This window comes from Nuphar pumila, chromosome 6 (assembly GCF_984573655.1).
Source record: "Nuphar pumila chromosome 6, dmNupPumi1.hap1.1, whole genome shotgun sequence".
NCBI lineage: Eukaryota > Viridiplantae > Streptophyta > Magnoliopsida > Nymphaeales > Nymphaeaceae > Nuphar > Nuphar pumila.
Genome location: NC_143254.1, coordinates 119,160,893 through 119,182,446, shown reverse-complemented (window position 1 = coordinate 119,182,446; position 21,554 = coordinate 119,160,893). Strand labels below are relative to the sequence as shown.

The 21,554-nt window shown below is 36.7% G+C and overlaps 1 protein-coding gene across 1 annotated transcript; it reads left to right on the top strand.

Annotated features, from left to right (window-relative positions):
* Positions 1-296: 296 nt before the first annotated feature.
* LOC149835912 (auxin response factor 5-like) lies at positions 297-9,575 on the top strand. The gene is made up of 15 exons (XM_090009670.1): positions 297-399; positions 751-863; positions 1,475-1,573; positions 1,662-1,718; positions 2,120-2,272; positions 2,367-2,451; positions 3,435-3,525; positions 4,573-4,737; positions 4,843-4,965; positions 5,408-5,483; positions 5,602-5,740; positions 5,890-5,967; positions 6,020-7,692; positions 8,046-8,236; positions 9,452-9,575. Exons 1-15 carry the CDS (start codon positions 297-299, stop codon positions 9,573-9,575), a joined length of 3,270 nt encoding a protein of 1,089 aa, XP_089865796.1.
* The last annotated feature ends 11,979 nt before the right edge of the window (positions 9,576-21,554 follow it).

The window sequence follows — 21,554 nt, the reverse complement described above, 5'->3', positions numbered from 1 at the left end:
GGACAACTCATGCTTTGGTTACTGTGTAGCACTGAGCAAAAGGCCAACTTTTTCCCATTTTCTGAATTATTACGTATGAGAAAGAAGAATTTCATTGGGTTCCTGCATTGTTGGTGTCGTTGTTTTCCCCCCTCCCTCTAATGGATTGCTTCTCTAGTGGTGGGGAGATGGGTTTCAGGGAGGGAATGAGACAATGGTTGTGGGGTTTAAGCGATGATTGTGAAAGGGTTGTTCTCTGTTTGGCTCTTGAGCTAGGAGAATGAGACAGTGGGGAGGAGAGAGAAAGACCCTCTAACATGCTGTCTGCTGTTTGTGAGAAACTCAAGGGCAATGAGTTGCAGAGTGTGATGACAATGGTGGAGGAGATGAAGAATCAGGGAGAGTTGCAAGGGCAGCCAGGTTGGTCCTTTTTTTTTCTCTCGTTTTGAAGTTTTGTTACTTGGGATGGTATGTATCAAGTATTGTCCTAACTGGTAGTTTGTGTATCATCCAATGAGAATAAATAAGTGGTAATTGTAAACCTAAAGAGCCATCATGCAATATTGGATGTTAGTTACTCTTTTGAATTCATTATGGACTCAGTTTTAAAACAGCAGGAAGAAGAAGATCATTGGTAGAGGATAGAATGAGTTTTGCTTCTTTTTTCAGATGTTTCTTTTATTTCAGTATTGCCAATGATAAAAAATTATTGGTCATCTTGAAAAAATGTTGCTCATGTTACATCTTTTGTGATTTTACTTGGGGATGCAGGAGTTAGGAAAATCATAAACTCAGAGCTATGGCATGCCTGTGCTGGACCCCTTGTTTCCTTGCCTCAAATAGGCAGCTTAGTGTATTATTTCCCTCAGGGATACAGTGAACAGGTGAGGGAATGCCCTTATCGTCTTTTTTCTCTTTTCGGTATTTGGTTTCTGACCTCTAGACATGTTAATTTATTGCTTTGTTAATAATCTGAATGGCCTAAAAGCTTCATGGATGCTAAGTGGTTTGCTTCTGCCATTTAAACTAAACCTATTAGTGGGATGTAACTAAAGTTATGTTTAATGTTGATTACCGCCTACAAACTTTCTCCTATAAGCTTTGTTTTGTATATTCATGTTTAGATGTGTTTTTAGAGCGTAAAAAATTCAACAACTCATATCTCACTAAAACTTGATGATGAAAAAAACAAATTTTCTGCTTAAATTGATTCAATCCAAAGCATGTTTTTTCTGCAAGAAACAATGATAATCTTTGAAGTGTAGCTACTGGTTTTCTTGAGAAGGTATTATGCTCAAACACTTTCCGTTGGAAATGTTGCTTTGCATTTACTAAACTCTCCCAAATCTCACAATGTCCTTTTCTTGCTTTGTCATTGAAACGTAGCTGTTAGCTGTATCTTATTGAAATCTATAAGAATGTATATGGAATTTGTTGAATACATGTTAATTTATAAAACTTCTGATTATGCTGATTAATTCATTTGTTTTTATAGGTGGCTTTTTCCACCAAACAGGTAGTGAACTCGCACATTCCAAATTACCCAAGCTTGCCATCTCAACTGTTGTGCCAGGTTCACAATGTTACACTGCATGTATGTGAGCAAGTCTTTATATCCCATTTATTGCAGTGCAGCGGATTTGAACTGATCACTTTGCTTTTTTTCTTTTATCTCAATTCAGGCTGACAAGGATACTGATGAGATTTTTGCCCAAATGACTCTTCAGCCTGTGAAAAACGTGAGTCATCACATTCTGTTGTAGTCTGACGTATTTTTCACTGTTGAATGATGTAGGAAGCTGGATGCTCAATCGCAAATATCAGCAATTTCTTGTTCTGGTTCTACATATCTTTCGTTGTGAACCAAAACAAAAATTTTGATGGAATATTCACATTTTCACCAATTATGTGTCCCTTGCCATTCTTATGTAACTGAAGTAACTCAAAAATGTTTTTGGTTCATTGCTGTAAATGGTGAAAATTGTGATTTTTCCTTACCAAATCCCTGTTTTCAGGTTAAGTACAACAAATGTCTTATTTAGAATGCGAGGATTGTGATGACTATCTGACCTTTATTTGCTTACAATTATTTCTACATAAAGACCATTCCATGTTATAAATAGAACATTTTTCTCGTTAGGAGATGGATGTTTTGTATGCTCCTGAATCAGGACTGAAGCATAGTAAGCAGCCAAGTGAGTACTTCTGCAAGACATTGACTGCAAGTGACACGAGTACACATGGGGGTTTCTCAGTACCCAGGCGTGCAGCTGAAAAACTATTTCCTCCCCTTGTAAGCTTCTCAAACTGAATAACTGCACTATGAATTAAACTTTTCTGATAAGTGCATTAGTTGGATTTCTAATTTTTGTACTCTTTTATTTCAGGATTTCACAATGCAGCCTCCAACTCAAGAACTGATAGTCAGAGACTTGCATGATAACACCTGGACATTCCGCCATATTTACAGGGGTAATTGTTCTCGGCATGGATTTAGGCATTTATCACATTCATGATGTTACAGACAAATTTAACTTATTTCATGATTAAATATAGTTTTATTAATCTTTTCTTTATATCATAGTTGCCAAACCCGGTCCGACTTGGATTGGACCTCAAATGGGTCACCGATTTAGGTTACTGATCCTAATGTGTACTATAAACTTTTTATCATGCATTTTATGATTTTAATGCACAATTCTTATACAAAGGCACTTGTTATGAAGAATCTAATATTGTTCAATGAAAAAATGTTAATGATCATGTATAGTTATATGTTTATGTAGCTTAACTGTTGACATATTACAGCTTAAAGTTTAGTTATTTGCATGTCTTATTCATGTGCTTACACTATAAAATATAAAGTTCTAACTTGTTCGAGTCACTGAGTCAACTTGCTGACTTGCGAGTCAAGGGTTAGGCAATCCGAACCTGAGACGAGTTTGCCAACTATGCTTTATATAATTATTTTGGAAATATCATCACAAGCAAAACCAAATAGACTGTCTTTCTGATCTGACCGCACAGTTCATATGAATTCCTAGACTGCATCATGCTCATATTTTTCAGAAGTTTCATAAAAGTATATAAACAAAAAGGATTTTTTATCTTGGAAATTTTTGAGGTCAGCTGATTCTTCTGGGATCAAGATCCCTTCATATGACAATTATGAGACAATATCCAGTCATTGGACCCTTTCATTCCTAGCATTTTTGAGTCTGTTTGAAAATTTCAATCAAGTCTTGCATCCCAATCTGGATGAAAAACCAAGAAGCCAGAAGTATTTGGAGTTCTGCATGATTCCTGGCTTTGGATTTTCTTGGTCAAAATGGGGCTCTCTCATGCTTGCAAATGGGTGCATTGGGCTTGCTTTTGATGATTTAGATGCGATGTGCTTGTTACAGAGTTTTTACAGTGGTCATGTTTTCAAGAGAGATCTTTTTTCCCAAATACAGGTCAGCCAAAGCGACACCTTCTAACAACTGGTTGGAGTTTGTTCATAAGTGCAAAACGCCTTAAAGCTGGTGATTCTGTTCTATTTATCAGGTATCATGTGTTACATTCAGCTGTAAAATTTATCTCAAGAATGAAAAAGACTCTTCTATAGGATGAAATAACTTGTGTTGGATTTTAAAAAATAACTAAATTTATGTAGTACGGTTAATATACTAAATAATATTTATATTTGGTTTTCTTAGTCAGCATTTGCTTACTAGTTCTGGATTCATGGTTTTGCTTTGCAAATAAGGGTTTGGTTTGGCACTATGTTGACATTAGGAACATGGAATGTTATTGTGCTTGAATATAATAAGCACAATGATTTGTTAAAAAAAAACCACAATGTTACTTAAAGTCTTATAAATAAAAGGCTATTGCCTATGTCTGCTTTTACCGTGTTCTGGTGTGTGAGCATGTGTATGTACATGATCTTTTTGTTAGTTTTGTACTTTTAAGTACTAGTGGATGCTTTGATCCTTTCATATATAAGCCTTTGTCTCTTTTGGATTTTCCCCCCAAGCTTGCATTCCAATACTCTTCTCCTTACCCTTTACATGACACCCTTACATGGAAATGCTCTATGTTTGGTTGGTGAAAGTGTCGGTGGTCCAACAGTCACCTTGTAGCCACTGATCCTGGTACTCAAATGCTTAGTTTTGGGTGTCTTGTGGTACATGTTGAAACAATGGCCATTGTTCCATTTAGCAGGAAACCATCATATCTTAATAACTTGACCAAGGGAGTTTAGGTACTCCTGAGCTGTACAAATCAGAAGTTCAAACCTCAATTCAGGATGGAACTCAAAGCCAAGTAAGCCACTTTCCTAATTTGACATTTATACTCATGGTGAAATTACCCTTCCTCTTTGTAGCCATTATTTGTATTACATTTTCAGTATAGTTAATCGAAAATGACATAGCATGTATTCTTTAGCAGCATAGACTGGATACAGTCGACAAAAGCAGTGATTCATTGTCAACTGTGATAACTAATTCTTTTTTTGTTGGTTAATTCATTTGTATAACTACATTGACATGAATATAATGATTAATTTTTAATTGAAGTATCTAAAGCGACTGATGCTTCTGTAAATAGGGATGAAAAATCTCAGTTGCTCATTGGTGTAAGGCGTGCAAATCGCCAGCAAACGACTTTGCCATCTTCAGTTCTTTCTGCAGATAGCATGCACATTGGAGTGCTTGCTGCAGCAGCACATGCTGCTGCTAACCACAGCCCTTTCACCATATTCTATAATCCACGGTAGGCTTTCTATTCTTATTTTTATTATTGTTTCTCTGTTCAAGTTAATTTTTTTGCAAATATAGACATCAGAATTTGGACCTTTTACAATACAATGCTGTGTAGGGCATGCCCTTCAGAGTTTGTTGTTCCATTAGCCAAATTCCAGAAGGCTGTATATGGTATACAAGTTTCTATTGGAATGAGATTTGGAATGATGTTTGAAACAGAGGAGTCAGGTAAACGCAGGTATTCTTTTTAATATTGCCATTCTGTGAATGTTTTTGAATTAATACTGCTTCTTGTGTTGCACACTTGGATTCTCTTTGGCTCTTCCTAAACTTGGATAACATATGGAAGAAAACCAATTTTGTTTGCCTTCCCTTCTGCTTTTCCTTTTTGAACAAACTTAAAGTTCAGTTGTAGGATATTCATGAGAGATGTAAAGTGGATCATCGCTCTTTCTGCTTAACATACATGACCTGCACTAATTCAGAATATTTCATTTCTGGTTTTGGCCTTGACCTATATCCAATTGAGTTTTTAATCTCATTTTATCATGTATAACGACATTCATACATTTGTTTTCTTGTTTCTTATATACTACACGGGTGACATCTTGTCACCTCTTTCTCTTATTAATGTAGTTTTGCAGTCCTCATTTGAGTAAAAAATGTCCATGTATTTGCAGATATATGGGCACCATTATAGGAATTAGTGATATTGATCCAGTGAGGTGGCCAAATTCAAAATGGCGAACTCTTCGGGTAAATTATATTTTTAGGCATGTTTTGATCTCAATGTTAAGCTGGCTTGATGATTATTGCATTTTATTCAATTTTATCTTGTTTTGGTGGTTAAATGATTCCCATATTTGAAAATCAGGTAGAATGGGATGAACCTTGTTGCAGTGAAAGGCAAAGCAGGGTCAGTATCTGGGAAATTGAGACTGCAGAAAATCCCTTCTTCATTTGCCCCACTGCATTTTCAGCGCTCAAGCGACAATATCAGTTTGGATTTACAGGTGGGTGGCTAATCAAATCTGTTTTCATGAAAAGAAGATTCATGCAATAGTCTTATTATAACACTACAAATGCACAATACTTTACCAAGAAAGTGTGGATGAGAAATTATAGGTTCCATTTTTAGTGTTTTGAGTTTTCACTGTCATAGACTTCAGTAGTGTTAGTAGAATGAAAAAATCTGTATATGATATGTCTGCTGCAATCTTGAGAGAAATTCAGTGTCCTGGTTAGTGTTGTTTTTATTCATTAAGTGTGGTCGTTTTTTTTTCATTTTGAAGGAGAGGAAACTGATAGAGAGATTTTCAAAAGATTGATTTTGGAGAGTCCGGGAAATGGGAATAACACTCCTCAAAGCTGCCTTGCCCCTGATAGTAGTTCAGAACAGATGATGAGAATGCTGCATAGACCTGCGATGCATGCTCCTGGGATGCTTGGAGGATGTAATCAGCCAATGGCTGTTCCCAACTTACAGGATCTTGGAGAGGAACTCTGCAAAGGGATTATGCTTCCTTTTCCATTTTCACAGCCATGCTTAAATGGAATACAACTACAGAATGAAGATTCACAAGCGGCCTCAACAGAAAAGCATCACCAACTTGTTCTCTTTCAACAACAGTCCCTCCAAGTGCAGAACCAGATTTCGTCAAATTGTATTGACAAACCTCAAGTTGTGGACTCAGCTTTAATTTCACTGATGCAGGTGCAGACACAGGAACAGGGTGCTGAAGGGACACTGCACCAATTGAGTTATCCAAACCTGTCAACTCTGTCAGAAAACAAGACTCAAGAGATGGAGGATAAGGGCAACAAACAAAAGCAGGATGAATGCATCAATAATCCTTCCTTTGGCAAGACTTTCAAAGGGATACCTTCGACGAGTGCTGTGCCTGTTGATCCACTTGGAACACAATGTCAGAATGATTCATTAGTAACTCCAGGGCACATACAACAAGACTTACTGAACCATTACAGCCTATCGAGCACCCACCAAGATGAGAAGTTGCCCGAGAGATTTCCGAGCCAGTTGCAACTTATAAATCAGTCGTGTATGCCACAGGGATCTTCACAACATATTCAAATGCTTCCCCAACCTCAAAATGAAGGAAAGGTATTTCAGCTGCTACAACTAGAATGCCAATCTTTGGAGGCTAATAATCTGTACCCAAAGCTTCAGCCCCCCCTACAGCAATCCTCTCAGCTCCAGGATTTTGAAGAGATGATGCTTCATTCAGCTTACTTTCAGTCACTTACTAACATCTTGAGATCACCTGGACTTGCAATGATAGAATCTGAGACTTCAATTTTGTCTGAACTAGATAGCTCAGATACTTCAGTAAATGTCCTTACTGGAGCTCATTCAGGAAGGCATGATTCTGATGCCAAAGTACAATCACCATATATCTTGAATTTCAACGTTGATACCAGCCAACCTTTCCAGGCCTCCGCCCAAGAATTATATGGGCTTGCCCATCAGTCATATCTAAAGAATATTTGTGGTACCTCAGGGATTGTATCCTCTAAGAAGATGGATTCTGAAGGTCAGCAAGATGCGCTCAATCAGCAAAATGTCTCAAAGTGCTACAGTTTTAGAGGCATCACAGAGGAAAGTAATAGTTATAGCAATACATATGGCAATGATCACTTGGAAGTTAGCAATGGAAGCACTTTAATTGATCCACTTGTTTCGGGCTTAGTCATGGAACGTTTCTGTACCCCAAGGGATGACTTTCTTTGTAATCCTTCTGAAGGCTTTATTGGGGACTATAGTTCAAGCCAGGATCTTCAGTCTCAGGTTACGTCAATGGGACCAGCAGAATCACAGACCTTCTCTGCCCAAGAGATACCTGATAACTTGGGAGGGTTGCCTTCAAGCAGTGCAACTGTCAAGGAAAGAAACTTTCATAAGAGCTCATTGCAGCAAGGATCACCACCTTTTCGAACATATACCAAGGTTTGGCTAAGAAACTGCTTTCTCCCATCACATTTTATGAGTTTTTTTTTTTTTATAGTGTAAACAATTGATTTATAATTTATAAACATTAAAAATAGATGCAATCCTTGGCACAAGGTCCCCTATTTAATTGCATCTCTATTGATAGCTGGGAGATTTCATATTGTGCTTGTGCAACTGCTTTTGATGAACATGGCCCATGCACCAGCTCCGCTGGAAACTGCATGGCACCATCACTCTGATGCCACCAGTCTGGTGTCTGGTAATGCTGGTGCCTGATGGTGCATAAATAAATAAATATTTGTACAAAATAGTTTTATATATGATATCTGAGTTTCGCTATAACTTTGCAGGTCCAAAAGCTTGGGTCTGTTGGTAGGTCTATTGATGTCACACGCTTTAAAGACTATGATGAGCTGAAGTTTGCAATTGCATGTATGTTTGGGCTGGAAGGAAAACTCAATGATCCCAGAGAATCTGACTGGAAACTAGTCTACACAGATTATGAAAATGATGTGCTTCTTGTTGGTGATGACCCATGGAAGTAAGTCTCTCTCTCTCCCCCCACATGCACACACACATATACATATGCCCCACACAGGGTGCTCTATTGTTCATCTAAACAGTGTATACTCCTTTTTATATTTAGTTCATATGGGTCTTCTAACTAATAAGTATGGCTTTATTTTGCGTTGATGCATGTTACCTGATGAGAGGTGCTTACTTGCATAAAGATCCATCCTTATTAGGATTTTTTGGCATCAGATGGAACATGACCAAGTTGGACTCCAGTATCTATTAGTAGGAGATATAGCTTCATGAATTTTGTTGTGTTTCAGGTTATGCCCAAACATACCATTGTCTATCGATATTTTGAGGATGTTTTTTTTGGTGGAAGGTTGAATGGCCTCCACATTATATTAAATTTTTTGTTTGGTCTTTTAAGAATATTGCAGTTTCTATATAATCTACGATCTTCTACAAGTTTGGACCGTTTTTCCAAAATTGCTAGGTTGGCTGTACTGTATTTGTTCAAAGTGTCCTCATTTTTGTCATGTAACTACTGCGAAGAAAGCAATTTGCGGAAGTGCTTCTATACTGCACATATTTTTTCTGTATCAACTCAAGTTTTTCTTTCAAATGAAGTTGTCAATGATAGTTGTTTCTATTGCCTCAAGCACTGCTGCATTTAAATTCCATACTTCATATTGGCCTTAGAAAAGACATTTTAAACAGGCTTGCCATTCTTTCCACAATATTAGGTGCTGTAAGTGCCACCGACTCAGCGAGTGCATCTGACCTAACGTGCTCTTGAACAATTAGTATCACTTTCATCTACTATCCCTCGTTTTCTTTTCTCCTGGAGGATTATTCCTTATGGGCATGTAAAGGAGGTTTTCCTCCATTTTCCGATAGCTTTGGTGATCTGAACTTGAGCTTGTGACTTTCCTTCTGAAGGATTCGTGTTCTTCTGATCAAGTGTCCCTATACAAAGACTTTCTTTCAAAAAAAAGTGTCTCTATACAAGACATCTGCAGTAAGCTTGTTAGCCTTGTAAGTATTGCCTGCTGCTTGGTAACCACTTCTCAGTAACTTCAAGGTGGACTCTTGCCTATGGACTTGGTAGAACTAAATATATTTTTCCAAGATAGTCCTATGAATAATCTAAATCTTGATAAAGTACAACATGATCTAGTTTGGAATAATACCTTTTGCTTTTCTTTGCTGGTGTACATTTTAACTTTGGCAATGCTTGCAGGGAATTCATTCGTTGTGTCCGTTGCATCAAGATTTTATCCCCTTCAGAGGTGCAACAGATGAGTCAGGAAGGAATGCAGCTACTTGGTTCTGTTACTAATCATTTGCAGTCAAATGAATGGTAACGTGAATTAGCAGCTATTGTTTAAGAACAGCTCCCCAACTATGTGAAAAATCTTCCTTCACCAAGTTTTTGTGTTTGTGTTAGTGTGCAGAGAGTTTGTCTTGTTGATCTGTGAGAATCCAAGACATCGCCAATGTACCATATAATCTGACCACTGGAGGTCTCATTACTCTGTAGGATTGGACCTATGAAGTATGGAATGTTACTGATCTCTAAACTAGTGCAAGAAGAAAACGTTGGTTTTTTTTTACAAGAGTTTGACATGTTACAGGCACAAAAACCATGCTGTGAAATAATATATCCTGGCCAAAGTAAAAGTTTGATTATGAGCTTGGTTTAAGTTGAATACCATACAGAGCCTGGCATTCAATGTGGGCACTTATTGTAAACTTTTTTTTCTTTAGTAGAGTATTCTATTATAGGTACTCCAAATTGTCAATATTGTTATAAATTGCTCTCGTCCTTAGCATTCTAAAATGTTTAGGATCAAACAAAACAGCTTTAATCGGTCGATTTGATATGAATCAGCACTTCACTGATTAATTAAAAATAGGACTGTATCGGTTTTCTTTCCTTTTAATAATATTTTTGTGATCATTATGATATTTGTTTGCTATTATGTTTTTGGAGTGTTAAACGTGTGTTTTTAGAATTTGATTGAACCTCAGTTATCATTTACTTCATTTCTGTACTTTTTAGATGTTTGGCACGAATATTTTATTTTTGAACTTAAAAAGTCATTTTTTTTAAGTAAACCCATTCAAAACGATTTAATTCAGGCTAATTTTCTGATCTTTTAAAAACAACGATTCGGTTCACAAATCCATTCTGACAACATTTTTTTTTTCTAAACAGCTACTCACATGCAAATTAAGAGTGAGATCTTAAACGGAAGGACATGTTTATGTGCTTGCTTTTATCCGCCATTTTTGGGGTTTAATTGTTGTTTTTATCCACCATTATTTTTTGGGTTTAATTCTATGTAATCAACAGCTGTCCTTATGCACGAGGGTTGCCTTGTGGGGGGCTGAGAAACCAGAGGAGACGAGAACAGAGAGGAATCAATTTTCCTTATTTTCAGAATGAGATACAAGCAGTGTGTATGCTCCCGGATCACTGATTTACAAAACAATTAAAACAGACAAGACGCTATATACGCAACTAACCTCCTAAATCCAAGGTTGCCAAAATGTACACTCCTGATAAACTTGGATGACCTTTATCCTAACAACCCTTATCCTGGATGATTTGTATAGACTGGATCTTCTCCAATTTATCAAAATCTCAACGCTCCCTTCAAACGGGAGAGTGGAGATCCAAGACTCCCGATTTGCTTACCATGGCAGTAAATTGTTCTTTCCTCAAAGCTTTTGTAAAAAGACCAGCTTATCTTTCTATTGAACATAGACATTCTGATGATATCATTGGAGAGAATTTGTCAAACTAAGTGGTAGTCAATGTCGATATGTTTTGTTCTTTCGTGCGATACTGAATTTGTTGCGATGTGTATTGTTGCTTGATTGTCACACATTAGATCTGCATGATAGGATACTTCAACTTAAAGATTTGTTTAAAAAGAACCTCAGCCACATTATTTTGCAGGTAGCATTAGCCATGGTGCGTTAACCATGCTTTATTTTGCGGTCTTTCACGATATTGTACTCTTATCCAAAAAATGCAATATCCTGTAACAGATTTTGGAGTTTCCGAACACAGCGTATCATTCATAGAGCTGCCTCTAAACGTAGTTTTCTTGGTGTCTGCATGAATCTACTCTGAAGATGAATTACATACATGATGATGTTAGGGTGAGTGATAGTCAAATATATTAGACGTCCAACCTGCCTAGGATAAGCTGATGGATCGCGCAACTCCTCCCCATCAGTAGATACCGGTGACAATTTTTTATCCATGAAAAATTCAATTGGCTTAGCTCCCAACATCCCAGTTTCATTTAAAATATTCAAGACTTATTTATTATCTTTAGGTTATGTATATTCCTGCTTTGGATCTAGAGACTTCTAAATAGAGAAAATATTTCAATGGGCTTAGATCCTTCATACAAAAATTCTTACGTAGATATTTTTTTAACTCATCAATGGTAGTGCCATCATTTCCAGCTATTATCAGGTCATCCACATATACCAAAATGAGAACAAAAACATCATTTTTGGAATATGTAAATAATGAGTAATCAGCCTTGGATTGAGAAAAGCTATATTGGACCAATGTCGACAAAAATTTTGAAAATTAATTTCTCAGAGATTGTTTGAGACTGCATAAAGATTTGTTAAGCTTGCATACCATATTCTCCCCTGTTTGGCAGTCTTGAGAGGCATGTTTATGCAGGAAACACTCTATCAATGTTGCTATGCAGGAAGACATTGTGAACGTCCATTTGATGAAGGGTCCATTTTTTCACGGCATCTATAGCAATGAGGCATTTAACAAAGACCAATTTGGCCACATGAGCAAAAGTTTTATGGTAGTCTAATCCCTCTTGTTTAGAGTAGCTCCTTGCTAACAACTTGCCCTTGTTTCGTTCTATGAATCCATCAGATCTACACTTCACCTTATATATCTATTTACACCCTACATATTTCACATCATTTGGAAGGGGAGTAACAGACAAGGTGTTGTTCTCTTTTAGAGCTTGTATTTTCATACTCAATCTTGAACAACCCATTAAAATGACTAGGGTTCATCTATAGAGAAAATGGCCAACAAGAATTTGTGATGAGAAAGTGAAAATTTGTTGAAAGAGACATACTTGACTAATGCAAATCATGTACCTCTTGACCTGTTGCTCGAAAAGATGAATGTGATAGGTTTGGATTGAGTAACTGTACAATAGAAATCTCTCAACATAACAGATGATATTTTTTTCTCTAACAAACCTTCTAAGATTGTTCTCAATGACTGGTGGTTAGCATTTGTATGGGTAGGTGGCAAGTTGGAGCAATTACTAGGTTTTGTCTCGGTAGGTGATTCATACATGGGCAAAGGGATTGGAAACACCACATCATTGTTATCCTTGTCAATCGTATAAAATGAAAAATATCTTCATAAAATATGACATCGCGACTAGTAAAACACCTATGAGATTTTAGGTCATATACTCTATATGTAAACACCTATGAGATTCTAGGTCATATACTCTATATGCCTTTTGTCCAAAAGGATAACCAATGAAACTACACCTCTTAGCTCTTAGAGCAAATTTAGATTTATTTTGATCTGTGTTAGTGTCATAGTAGAAACATCCAAAAACTTTGAGATGCTTACACATTGGTTTTAGATTGAACAAAATCTCATACGGTGTTTTTCCTCTAAGGCGAGGAGTCGAGGTCGGATTTATCAAGTAGGCAACAGTTAAAACACAATCCCTCAAAATTTGAACAATAAATTAGCTTAAAATATTAGAGATTGAGCTACTTTCAGCTGATGTTTATGTTTTCATTCAACCACATCATTTTGCTGTGGAGTGTATACAACTATGTTGGTCAAACACTCCATTATTAAAAAAAAAACTTTGTGGGAAAACTTCAGATCCATTATCAGACCTAATGGACTTAATATGACATTGAACTTATTTTGTATCATATGATTTTTTTTTTAAGAAGATGTTTGGTCTTGCTTTTGTAATGCATTAAATAAACTCAAACACATCGAGAAAAATCATCTACCATAGTAAAAAAATAATGAGCCCCACTTAAAGAACTTTGAGAGTAGGGCCTTAAATGTCAACATGAACTAATTCAAAAGCATTATTGATAGTGATTTCACTAGAACCAAATGACAATCTAGGTTAATGACACACATCACATTGACATAAATCTCCAACAAATATTTTAGAGTCGTATTGCATAAAAAGTTTCATATGAACTGACAAGGGATGACTGAAACATTGGTGGCAAATACTAGAACAGTCAACAGGAGAAGTCAAGGAGGCATCAAAAGGATGTGAGACATCTAGAACATACAACCCATCTTACTCATATACTCTAATATTCATTTTTGATGCAAGGTCCTAAATAATGCACTGAGTTAAGAAAGAATATAACCGAAAAATTTAAGGACTTAGTTAACTGGCTAACAAAAATGAGATTAAATTTAAATAAAGGAATATACAACACATTCTTTAAAGAGATGAAATCTAAAATTTGAACCAGACCTTGATGTGATGAATCCATGGATGATCCATTTGAAAGTTTGACATGAGTGTTAGATTTTTCAGATTTATTAAAAAAAATTAAGAGAAGAAATAATGTAATCACTAGCTCATGAGTCAATGATCCAAAATGCATGAGAAGGAAAATGAAAAGACATACCTATAAAGTTGGCTGCTGAAGATTTGCCTTTGATAAATGCCATGAGATGATTATACTCACTTCGGGTGAGCACAACAGTCTCATATGTGCCTCCTTTTACCTCACTTCCATGGGATGATGCTGTATTGATTGATGAAGTACAGACTGAACTGTTAAACCCGACTTGATGCAATCAGTGTCTTGATGGGTAACCGTGCAACTTATAACTTATTTCTTTACTGTGACTAGCAATGCCACAGTGAGATCGGATAGGGCCTCCACGCCTAGGGCCTTTATTACAATCACTAGAGCCAAACTGAATGACATTCACCATTGAACCTGGTTGATCATCATGAGAATGAATACAAGGCTGATTTATTAGAGGCTATCACAAGTATGACTCAAGCTTCTCTACTTTGTTCATCTTGAATCATGAGTGAATAAACCTTCGCAACTGATGATAGTGGATTCTTAACCAAGATTTGGCATCTAGCTGAATCATATGAGTCATTAAAACCCATAAGAAATTGGAATACCCTTTCACGTTCTTGTTGCTCTTTTAGTTGCTTGACTACACCACAAGTGCATGTGGGCATGAGACTGTGATGACACGTCATGAAAAATAAGTAGCAACTGACATGGTGTCTTGACAAAGACAAACAATGGCACATTGGATTTGATATATTCGAGGAGCAACACTTTGTGAAAAAGGTTTATGTAAGTCTAACCATACTTAATGAGCAGTTGTAGTATAGATAACACTATTGGCTAGATCTCGTGAGATCAAATTCAACAATCACAACAAAATCATATTGTTACACCTCACCCACTTGGGATAATTCAGAAAATCATTTTCAGATTTTGAGATGGATTCATCTATGAATCCAATTTTGTTCTTAGCACCTGGACTCAATAATCATGGCTCGGCTCCAAGTTGTATAGTTGTCTCCATTGAACGGTTGAGACACAACGACAACTCTTCAACTGTTCGAATGATGCACAAAAAAGGCAGTGATCTGATAAGATTGTGGTATATTGGAAATAGACACGTTCTAGACATCTCACTCTTTTATGTTTTTCTATTTTTTAACAGCAGCCGTGTATTTCACCCAAGCGGGGGCTCACCTGGGTACTCAAAGTTCGAGGTATGCAATACGGAGGAAGATCCAGATTCAATTGAAGCCCAAGTCTTGTTGAAGTTATGGGTGGACGAGGAACGACCCCAGTTCGTACATGCCAGATCCCATAATCTTTTAAAATAAAGGCTATTTTTCAAAATCTTTTGGCAAACCATGAAGGGACCTTAGGTCCGCATTCACAAAAAATTTGACCATCATGGTGAAACCAGTTATCCCTACTCGGGCTTTTTGAAGATTTCGGATCATCATCGCGTAAGCTTTTTCTCCCTCTCCTCGAACTTTTAAAAATTTGAGTGTGATGCTTAGTTAAGATATGGATTCTCCTTGTTCCCAATCCATCTAAAGACTTTTTGTTTATTTTGAAGTCTAGAGATCCCCATCTTAAGACCATTTCCTTTTTTTACATAGGTATTTGTAGAAACCCTAGGTTAGTTTTCTTTTTGTGTGCAAAACATGCTTTGAATAATTTTTAATTTCTTAAATTTTGAACTTAGAAACCCTTGTTGAAACTTTGCATCTCACTGGATTTAGGTTTAAAATCTTCAACATCCAACAAGTTTTGAGGAATAGACTGGGTGGAAAATAATGTTTGCATTGTGATTGCTTTCTCATCTTTTTATCTTACCTCTTTGGACTTTCATTTGGAGTCCAAGTCTCAGTATTTAGATCTTTGGATCACCTACCCATATCAGGAGTATTAGCTCAAGTATATTGGTGTTGAACCAAGGAGTCAGACTTCCACCTACAAGTACCAAGAGTATTAGCTCGTGTATATCTTAAGTGGGCATGAAATGATGAACCTTGTCCTATAGAACCCAAAAGAAGACTTATTGAACTGTAAGAACTAGGAAAACTTATTTTCTAAAAGTTTGGTTTGTGTGCAAAGTGTCCTTATTTGCATCCTTGTTTGTTTTGCTAAACCATGAGTAGGTCCAAGAGGAGAGGGTTGTGTATGTTCGCCCCCGATGATTCACTGAATCTCACGTCTGTGTTCGGGGCTTTGAATGAGCACCACGTATACAAGCACATGGGGCTCGTATTCCCGTGTATGTTGACATAACTTTGCATCGGACTCTGGTGTTGTTGCAAAGACTTAAGTACCCTTTCTTGCTATTCTTCTCATAAAGTGATGGTTTGAAAAAATGACAAAAATGCCCTTCATTCAAAAAAGAAAAAACAAACAGTTCAAAAAAAGGAAAAACATGTCCTCCATCTAGAAAGTCGAGGATGATGTTGACTCTTCAAAGTCTTCTTCTTTTTCTATTAAAAAAAAAGGACAAACATGTCTTCTTCTTCTTTCTCCGTAAAACACTGTAAAACCCTCTCTCTCTCTCTCTCTAGAGAAGAAATCAAAGGAAATAAAGAGTTCTTCCTGGAGAAGGCCATGAACAACAACCCTCTCACTCTCTCTCTCTTCTCTCTCTACTTCTGTGCACATCCAACAGACGATCCTACATTGCTCTATCGTCATCTTCTTCTTCTTCCTTTTTCGTAAAACACTGTAAAACTCTCTCTCTCTCTAGAGAAGAAATCAAGGGAGGTAAAGGGTTCCTCCTGGAGAAGGCCATGAACACCAACCCTCTCACTATCTCTCCCTTCTCTCTCTACTTATGTGTCTGATTTAGAGTTTTTGCCCTTACAGGAGGGGGGTCCGGGGGGTTCATCCCAGCGTGGGTAGCATCATTCAACTAAATGAGTTGTAGATCCTGATTTAGAGTTTTTACCCTTATAGGAGAGGGGTCTGGGGCTCCTCCCAACGTGGGTAGCATCATTCAACTTGAAGAGTTGTGGAGTCTGATTCAAAGTTTTTACCCATTCATATTTTAAGGCATTAGATCTCATGTTTGAACATCCACGCATGTGCAGTTTGCTTTCATCATATTCAGTTGCTTTCTAGATTATACTTTGAATTCTTGTGCATTTTAGATCTATCGATTTGTATGTAACCAGAGCTCATTTTAACTTGAATTTTTTACTGCAACTTCATGCATATGTCTTCATGCTCTCCACCAAAAATCAGATCATTCTGAGTTTGTTTGACTCACTTTAAAAATCGAGATTCAAAACCTGTTATTTTGCACCGTCAGGATTTTAGCAGAATCAGGACCAACTTGCGGAAGTGATTTCTCCCTAACCAGATATGATCTTTCCGATCCGTAAAAAGGGTTGTTTTCTAAATTGAATCTAGTTTGTTCATACCAAATTTCAGCGATTTCTATGGTGTTTTCGTACCAGTTTCGGGTCAAAAACCATAACCCTGTCACCCTGTGTCATTTTAACGGCTCAGATTTTGATCCATTTTGTTTGAATTTTATTTTCCTAATGGAAGATCATTTTTCAATTCTGTAAAACGGGTTCTCTTCGTTTATGTGTCTAGTTCATCCCTGTAAATTTTCAGAATTTTTCATGGTCAATTACTATTTTATTTTGATTAAATACCAGAACCTTGTATCTAGATTTTATAAATGTTCTGATTTTGGCCCCCATATCATGACTGTTGTAGCACTTCTTCAACAAATCGTTATTTGATTGGCAATATTCTTTAGCAAATTATTGTTATAATTTTTTTGAGTCTCTAATGAGTCTCTACTATGATTTGTAGTATTTTTGGGTCTCCAACGAGCCTCACAATGATTTATAGTGTTTTCGATCATTTAACTATGATTTATAGTGCTTTGGGGTCTCCAACGAGCCCCACAACGATTTGTAGTATTTTTCGGTCTTTTAACTATGATTTATAGTGTTTTCGGGTCTCTAACGAGACCCACAACGATTTATAGTGTTGTTGGACCTCGCTATAGCGATTTGTAGTGCTTCTCGCTAAACACTACAGCGATTTGTGATACAAATCGCTATCCGAATCATGACCAACTTGTCAGGGTCATATCTCCCTAACCAGAGATCGGATTTCAAATCCGTAAAAAGTGGTGTCTTCGTTATGAAGTCTAGTTTATTCCTGTAAATTTTCAGCGATTTCTATGGTCATTTGATACCCCATTAGGATCTAAAACCAGATCCCTATCAGTCTGTCTTATTTGAGTGACATAGGTTTTTATTTCATTTTATAAGAGTCGTATCTCCCCAACGAAAGATCATTTTTCAAATCCGTAAAAAGAGTTTTCTTTCTCTATGTGTCTAGTTTATATCTGGAAAGTTTTATAACTTTTTATGCTCATTTGATATTTCGAAGTTGTTAAAAACTGAGACATGTTATAAAATGTTATAAAATTTAAAAAGTTTGAAACTTCCTCTATGTGTCTCAATTTTTAACAGGTTTGAAATATCAAATGAGCATAAAAAGTTATAAAACTTTCCAGATATAAACTAGACACATAGAGGAAGAAAACCCTTTTTACGGATTTGGAAAATGATCTTCCGTTGGGGAGATATGACTCTTACAAAATGAAATAAAAACCTATGTCACTCAAATAAGACAGACTGATAGGGGTCTGGTTTTAGATCCAAATGGGTATCAAATGACCATAGAAATCACTAAAAATTTACAGGAATAAACTAGACTTTATAACAAAGATACCACTTTTTACGGATTTGAAATCCGATCTCTGGTTAGGGAGATATATCCTAAGTTGGTCCTGATTTGGATAGCGATTTGTATCACAAATCGCTGTAGTGTTTAGCGATTTGTAGTGTTTCTCGCTAAACACTACAGCGATTTGTGATACAAATCGCTATCCGAATCAGGAACAACTTGTCAGGGTCATATCTCCCTAACCAGAGATCAGATTTCAAATCCGTAAAAAGTAGTGACTTCGTTATGAAGTCTAGTTTATTCCTATAAATTTTCAGTGATTTCTATGGTCATTTGATACCCCATTTGGATCTAAAACCAGACCCCTATCAGTCTGTCTTATTTGAGTGACATAGGTTTTTATTTTATTTTGTAAGAGTCATATCTCCCCAACGGAAGATCATTTTCCAAATCCGTAAAAAGGGTTTTCTTCCTCTATGTGTTTAGTTTATATCTGGAAAGTTTTATAACTTTTATGCTCATTTGATATTTCAAACCTGTTAAAAATCGAGACACATAGAGGAAGTTTCAAACTTTTTAAGTTTTATAACATTTTATAACATGTCTCGGTTTTTAACATGTTCGAAATATCAAATGAGCATAAAAAGTTATAAAACTTTCCAGATATAAACTAGACACATAGAGGAAGAAAACCCTTTTTACGGATTTGAAAAATGATCTTCCATTGGGGAGATACGACTCTTATAAAATGAAATAAAAACCTATGTCACTCAAATAAGACAGACTGATAGGGATCTGGTTTTAGATCCTAATGGGGTATCAAATGACCATAGAAATCGCTGAAAATTTACAGGAATAAACTAGACTTCATAACGAAGACACCACTTTTTACGGATTTGAAATCCGATCTCTGGTTAGGGAGATATGACCCTGACAAGTTGGTCATGATTCGGATAGCGATTTGTATCACAAATCGCTGTAGTGTTTAGCGAGAAGCACTACAAATCGCTATAGCGAGGTCCAACAACACTATAAATCGTTGTGGGTCTCGTTAGAGACCCGAAAACACTATAAATCATAGTTAAAAGACCGAAAAATACTACAAATCGTTGTGGGGCTCGTTGGAGACCCCAAAGCACTATAAATCATAGTTAAATGATCGAAAACACTATAAATCATTGTGAGGCTCGTTGGAGACCCAAAAATACTACAAATCATAGTAGAGACTCATTAGAGACTCAAAAAAATTATAACAATAATTTGCTAAAGAATATTGCCAATCAAATAACGATTTGTTGAAGAAGTGCTACAACAGTCATGATATGGGGGCCAAAATCAGAACATTTATAAAATCTAGATACAAGGTTCTGGTATTTAATCAAAATAAAATAGTAATTGACCATGAAAAATTCTGAAAATTTACAAGGATGAACTAGACACATAAACGAAGAGAACCCGTTTTACAGAATTGAAAAATGATCTTCCATTAGGAAAATAAAATTCAAACAAAATGGATCAAAATCTGAGCCGTTAAAATGACACAGGGTGACAGGGTTATGGTTTTTGACCCGAAACTGGTACGAAAACACCATAGAAATCGCTGAAATTTGGTATGAACAAACTAGATTCAATTTAGAAAACAACCCTTTTTACGGATCGGAAAAATCATCTCTGGTTAGGGAGAAATCACTTCCGCAAGTTGGTCCTGATTCTGCTAAAATCCTGACGGTGCAAAATAGCAGGTTTTGAATCTCGATTTTTAAAGTGGGTCAAACAAACTCAAAATGATCTGATTTTTGGTGGAGAGCATGAAGACATATGCATGAAGTTGCAGTAAAAAATTCAAGTTAAAATGAGCTCTGGTTACATACAAATCGATAGATCTAAAATGCACAAGAATTCAAAGTATAATCTAGAAAGCAACTGAATATGATGAAAGCAAACTGCACATGCGTGGATGTTCAAACATGAGATCTAATGCCTTAAAATATGAATGGATAAAAACTTTGAATCAGACTCCACAACTCTTGAAGTTGAATGATGCTACCCACGCTGGGAGGAGCCCCCAAACCCCCCTCCTGTAAGGGCAAAAACTCTAAATCAGGTTCCACAACTCATCAAGTTGAACGATGCTACAGTTAGTGTGCAGGTCAGTCGGTGTTTGATGGAGAAATGTTGGATCGTTTGTTGGATGTGCACAGAAGTAGAGAGAGAAGGGAGAGAGAGTGAGATGAGGTTTTATCCCTCTCTTGTAAGGGTAAAAACTCTGAATCAGGATTTACAACTCATTTAGTTGAATGATGATACCCACGCTGGGAGGAGCCCCCAAACCCTCCTCCTGTAAGGGTAAAAACTCTGAATGAGGCTTCACAAGAGTCAATGTATAGGTCAGTCGATGCTTGATGGAGCAATGTATGATCTTCTAATGGATGTGCACAGAAGCAGAAATAGAAGGGAGAGAGAGAGTGAGAGGGTTGATATTCATGGCCTCCTCCAGGGGAGATTTCTTTCTCGGATAATCTTGCAGTGCAGAGACTGGGTCTTAAATAATCATCTTCGGGGCACTTAAGTCTTTACAACCACTCCTTTTCAAGAACCGTCATTTTTTTTTGCACCAATGGAGGAGAGGGTACTTAAGTTTTTGCAATCTTATCAAACTCCAACGCTAATTAATGCTGACAAACATGGGGATACGAGACGCACATGCTTACATACGTAGTGCTCTTTGGGACCCCGATCATGAGATGTAGCTAACTGCCCTGTTCGGGGGGGGGGGAACATATAACCTGCTTTGTGAGTATGAGTGACATAGATGAAGAATTTGGATTGAAAGAATGAATGTTAGACCTGACCATATCCGGAATACTAACTAGGGCTCAGAAAGCCAAGATGATAAGATAAGAGGTCCAAGAGATCCCCCAATAGGATAGGAAAATTCAGGATAACCAAGAGGTAAAAAAAAAAGAACACTTCTAACATGAAAAGTGCATTAACACAGAAAGAAAGTTACGATAGTTATATTAGAGGAAGTGAGCTTCTTA